General features: G+C 35.2%; 1 protein-coding gene across 1 annotated transcript in view; it reads left to right on the forward strand.

Moving 5' to 3' along the window:
* MROH9 (maestro heat like repeat family member 9) overlaps positions 1–5,257 on the forward strand; it is an 86,881-nt gene extending 81,624 nt beyond the window's left edge. Inside the window, exons 20-21 of the mRNA XM_036873628.1 lie at positions 3,329–3,391; positions 4,914–5,257. Of these exons, the coding sequence (XP_036729523.1) occupies positions 3,329–3,391; positions 4,914–5,257 (407 nt within the window). The remainder of the gene's footprint in view (positions 1–3,328; positions 3,392–4,913) is intronic.
* The last annotated feature ends 743 nt before the right edge of the window (positions 5,258–6,000 follow it).

Raw genomic sequence — 6,000 nt, forward strand, 5'->3', positions numbered from 1 at the left:
GATGTGACAGGGTGAGAGAGTGTCATGGACATATATACACTACCAAATGTAAAATAGATAGCTAGTGGGAAGCAGCCGCATAGCACAGGGAGATCAGTTCGGTGCTTTGTGACCACCTAGAGGGGTGGGATAGGGAGGGTGGGAGGGAGGGAGATGCAAGAGGGAAGAGATATGGGAACATATGTATATGTATAACTGACTCACTTTGTTTTAAAGCAGAAACTAACACACGATTGTAAAGCAATTATACTTCAATAAAGATGTTAAAAAAAAAATCTATCTGAAAACATGTAAGAGCTTTTATAAAGGCAGTGAAGAGAAAGTAGAAAAACCAAAAGAAGTAGGCCTGATATTTGGGGATTATTTTCCTTTATAGATTTTCTTTTATAAATTTATAGTTCAATTCTAAATGCAAAAAGGGTATTTGGGAGGCTGATAAACTGTGCAGAAATTTTAGCTGTCTCACTGAGCTGGAGGAATAAAACTTGTAGTGGACTGACAATGAGGAGGAACCCTGGTAAATACTCCCAAGTTTTCAGCTGGGATCCCTGATGTCTCTACCCTAAGAGTAAGAGTAAACTAAAAATAAGCCAGCCCTTAAAATTACTGAACCTTTGAATATCTAACTCGCTGGTTGGATTAAGGGGATATATCTCTAGCCTAACTGCCTGCCAAAAAAGCAAAAATAAATCCTCTCTGGGAGAAGATAAATTGCCCAGAGCCTAAAAGTATCTACACAAAATTGTATACACAATAGCTGAGATTTAATCAAAAATAACCAGACATTTAGATTTTTTTAATTACAAGGAAAAAAAAAATAGAAACAGAATCTAGTATATGCAATTATTGAAATTTATCAGATAGGAACTTTAAAATAAATATGATTAGTATGCTCAAAAGATTAAATAATGAGACGGAATGCAGAACTCAATGGGTAAAATTAGCAGCATACTAGAAAGAACTGAAAAGAGATAAAGAGAATTAGAAATGTCAGAATAAAATATTCAGTATCAAGATTAAAACTCAAAGAGTTAAAAATGGAAAATATGAAAAGAGCATAATAATATGAGATATGGTTAAAAGGTTTAACATACGCGTTCCATAAGGATAGTGGGGAAAGAATGAGACAAAATAAATATTTGAAGAGATAATGACCAAAAATTTTCCAAAACTAAAATAAGGTAATAACAAGAAATAAAATGTATAAGTCTGGAAAAAAGAAAATAGAACTTCCAAAATTTGCAGATAAATAATTGAGTATTTAGAACACTGGAAAGAATTCAGAAAAACTATTAGAATTAAATAAATTTAGCAAGTTTTCTATATACAATATCAATATACAAAGATCAATTGGGTTTCTACACACTATCAATAAACAACTAGAAAATTAATTTTTTGATGCCTAATGCCTTGTACCAAAATTCATCAAATACCTCAAAATAAAACTAAGGAAAGATGTACAAGACTGATACACAAAAAAACTAGAAAATGTTGAGAAGTTTTTAAGAAGACTTAAATAGAGTGATATATCATGTTTATGGATTAAAGAATTAAGTATTGTAACAATGTCAACTCTCCCCAGACTGTTCAGTATATTCAATACAACCCCAAACAAAATTTCACCAGAGGTTTTGGGTGTGTATGTGTGTGTGTGTGTGTGTGTGTGTGTGTGTGTGTGTGTGTGTGAAATTTGAGAAGTTGATTCTAATTTTTACATGAAAATTTAAAGATTTGAGAATAGCCAAGATAATCTGAAGAAGAATCACAAAGTTGAAGAACTTATACTACTGGATATCTAAGACCCATTTTACATTAAGGTAGTGTGGAAGTGGCACAATGATAGAATGGAGGCAAGACACTGACCCCTGCACAATTTACGATTTAAATGACCCTGCAAAGCATTAGGGAAAGGACTTTTTTTTTCTCTTAATGGTGCTCGATTAATTTCATAGGTAAGTAATCTCAACCCCTATTTTATGCCATATAATTCCAGTTGGGCTTGCAATCCAAAACTGTGAAAAGGTAAAACAATAAAGTTTCCAGAAGTAAATATGGGAGAATATCTTTATGACCTTCAGACAGCAAAGATTCTCTATCAGGACTCCAAAATTCACTAACCGTAAATTGGACTACATTAAAATTAGGGACTTCTGTTCATCAAAACAAAAACAAAAACAAAAACAATACAAATGGAAAAGTTTAGCCCTGGGGGAGGAGAAGATATTTGTAATGGGTGTAATATTCTAAGAGATTAGTATCCAGAATTTAAAATGCCTAAGAATAAATAATTTAAAAAACACCTCAATATAAAAACAAGTGACTTACTTGAACAGACATTTCACTAAAGAAATATCCAAGTGGCCAATAAATATACAAAACTAATACCACCAAACCCATGAGACTGACTGAAAGGTAAAAGACTAACAATTTCAAGTGTTAGAGAGGATGTACAGCAATGGAAATGTAAGAATGAAAATTGGTACAACCACCTTGGAAACTGTTCTGCAGTAATGATTAAAGGTGAACATAAGCATATCCATTAGCCAATAAGTCCACTCCTAGCTATATACCAAACAGCAATGCACACAAATCTACGGAAAAATTCATGTACAAGAATGCCCACAATAACATCATTATTCATAATAGCCCAAAATTGGAAACAACACATTGTCCATCATAAGCAGGATGGCTAAAAAGTGCTGCATTAATAAGATGGAATATCATATAAAAGCATTCTGCAAACTCTTTCTGTAAAGAACCAGATAGTAAATATTTCAGGCTTTGAGTCCCATATGGTCTCTGTCGCAACTATGCAACCCTGCTGTTGGAGGGTGAAAGCAGCCGTAGATAATCCATAAGCAAATGAGCCAATAAGCATGGCTGTGTTTCAAGAGAACTTTGCCAACCTTTGTCATGTAGCAATGGAAATGAATGAACTATTGCTATGTTTAAAAACATGGATGAATCACACAATATAACGTTGAGCAAAAGAATGTATTCTGAAAGGTGAAGGAGGAGGCTGCGAAGGGCATGAGGGAGGCTCCTAGGATAATAGTAATATTCTATTTAATGACCTAGGTGGTAGCGAGATGTATTCACTCTGTGGTCATTTATTGAGCTGTACAATTATGATTTCTGCACATTTATATACACATGTATATCTCAATAAAGAATTTTATTAATAATTATTTGAAAGCACTAAAAGATGATTCAAGGATAATCTAGAGATGCTTTGCTTTGAAGAAAGCAATGAAGGTAGCCAGATAATATCAGATAATGTATTTTCATAACGTATTTTGGGGTAACTTTAATTTTACTTTGTGCATAGGGTACTTGGCAAAATTGGGTGGCCATTTACTGCTCAGAGATGAAATTGAAGTCATGCTTGAGGGTAAGTGTTGAAGTTATAATGAAATCTTTATATATAGGCCTAAATAACTTCACTATTTGTGATTCAATTTATATCTGAGCTCTATAGTGATGCCAGGGATGGGAAGAGGGTGGTAGAGGTAGCTAGGCAGTTAAGGGGAAATCAGTGGAAGGACTGGGTTAAGGGACATCTTCTTTATTTTTTATTCTTTCTCTCTCTGTTTCAATCTCTCCATCTGTCCCTCTCATTATTTGAGACCTAACTATTATCCTAGAGTCCTTAGGAACTACAGAGAGTTAAGAAATCATTCACTCATTAATCCATTCAACAAACATTTATCCAGCATCTACTATGTGACAGCACTATTCTATCTGCAGGGTATACAGCAGCAGACAAAGCAAAGTCCCTTCCCTCAGAGGATTTACATTTTAGTGGAGAGCAATGAACACTTGCATCAGAAGAAATTAAAGAAGGGTAATGTTTATTCTTTCAAAATGTTTGGATCTTCAGCGTCTCTCTCTTAGCCTCTACCTATTTCCCCTTCAGGATCAGAATTACAAACAGGGGAGGCAGAAAATAAGGTGGCTGCCTTCCTTCCTGTTTTTGGTAATAGACTTTATATTTTAGAGCAATTTTAGATTAATAGAAATATTGAGTGGAAGATACAGAGGTTTCCTGTATACCTCCTGACCCCACACATGCAGAGCCTCCCCCTATTACCAACATCCCCCAGCAGAGTGGGACCTTTGTCACAGTTGATGAATCTACATTGACACATCATTACCTTCCTTCCTTTTTTGTTCATTCATATTTATTGACTGCTGGCTAAATACTAAGCACTCCCTCCATGTCACTCAGAATATTTTTCTTCTTTCGCTCTTCCTCCTCCTTCTGTTCCTTCTCCTTTTTCTCTCTTTGCTAAATCTGTCCTTTTTTCCTTCTCTATTTCTTTTTATTAAGAAAGAAAATAATAACTTCCCACAAGCTCAACATATGAATATAATGATATTAGCATTTTGGTATATATCTTATTGCAGATATTTTTAAAGAATATAAACTATTACATATTTATTTTTAAAACTATCATAACTGTTTTATAACTTTTTCACTTACTCATGTGTCAGAAACATCTTTTCATGCCAAGAAACATGGGTCTACATCATCATGTTAATATGTATGTGCTATTTCACTTTATGATATCTCTAATTTTTAAGCACTTTCATATTGATGAACATTTAGACTGATTCCACTTTTTTCATTATTATGAGCAATATTGAACCTCTTCATGAATATATGTTTATGCTGTCCACCAGAATGCTCAGCACATAATAGGCACTCAGTAAACACTTAGTGAATATTTCCTTTTTTCTTTTAATGAGGTCTGATGAGGATAGAGGATAAAAAACTTCCTGGATGCTATTTGTCAAAGTAACAAAAATTGGGGGAGGGGTGCTTTTGTGAAAGGTGGTGAGGCTATTTAGGGTTAGAGCTTCTCAGACTGTGAGAGTGATGCCTTGAATTAATGGCCTTTCTGCTGTTACAGCTATTGACCGAGTGCTTCGGGATGAAGATCCTGTGATCAGAGAGTTTGCAGAAATAACAAACAAAATTTTTATGGAAATAGCTCATAGATTGACCTCCTCAAATATTAAACAAAGCTTCCGAAGACTGTTTAACCTAATCTACATAAAAAAATTGAAGCCTCTTTATAATTATAAACTTCCCAAGGACCTGACAGGCAGTCCTATGGGAATTAAAGAAACCAAGAATGATAAGGAAGCCATTATAGACAATAATTATGAAGACGTATTGGTAAAGAATGAAGGTGTATCGGTAAAGAATGCAAGGTTCACGAGTGCCTTGGAGCACACCTCAGAAGAGGAATGATTTTCCTTTCCCTCTTGATAACTTGAGTCCGTTTGTAGATGCTTTTCAGAAGGACACTAGAAGCCTTTACTGTCTCTTCTTGATTCTCTACTCAAATATAGAAATGTGTTGCCTCTCTCTGTCTGACAGTGATTAGAAGACTTACTTCATCAAAGCAACTAACGAAATTGAAAAATCATATAAGCAAAGTGTTTGATGAGAAGCTCTTGGAGCTTGATGTAATCAATACATACCTACTGAACATCTTCTAAGTGCCAGACACTATGCTAGATAGTGAGGCTATTTGGATGATGTAAACAAGGTTCCCATCCTCAGGAAGGCCACAGTCTAGTGACACACAGTGTGGTTATTTACACCCTGCTCTGATGAATGCTGCCTAGGGCAGTATTTACAAAGGAAGAAATGGAGCTTGCAGGGGAAGAGGATTTAGAGCAGGCAAACTATTCCAGGTAGAGACACTGAGGCAAGAAGAGTGTTGGGGGAAGCTGGAGAGTTTGTTGTGGGTACAGGTGGTTAAAGAAAGAATAGGGAGAGCTGAGACCTGAGGGGAAGATTGTGCTGTGCCAATGGTTTTAAGCTTTTTGAAATGAAAATTGGAGAGTCAACATAGTTAGTGGTTCCCATGGCCGTCAGGATCCAGTTTAACACTTTGTCCTGGTTTATAAGAAAGTTGATATATAAATGTTGAACTGCAATGATCTTGCTTGATTTAAGGCTCCAGGCTCATCTTTCTCTCATCTCAC

This window comes from Balaenoptera musculus, chromosome 1 (genome assembly GCF_009873245.2).
Source record: "Balaenoptera musculus isolate JJ_BM4_2016_0621 chromosome 1, mBalMus1.pri.v3, whole genome shotgun sequence".
NCBI lineage: Eukaryota > Metazoa > Chordata > Mammalia > Artiodactyla > Balaenopteridae > Balaenoptera > Balaenoptera musculus.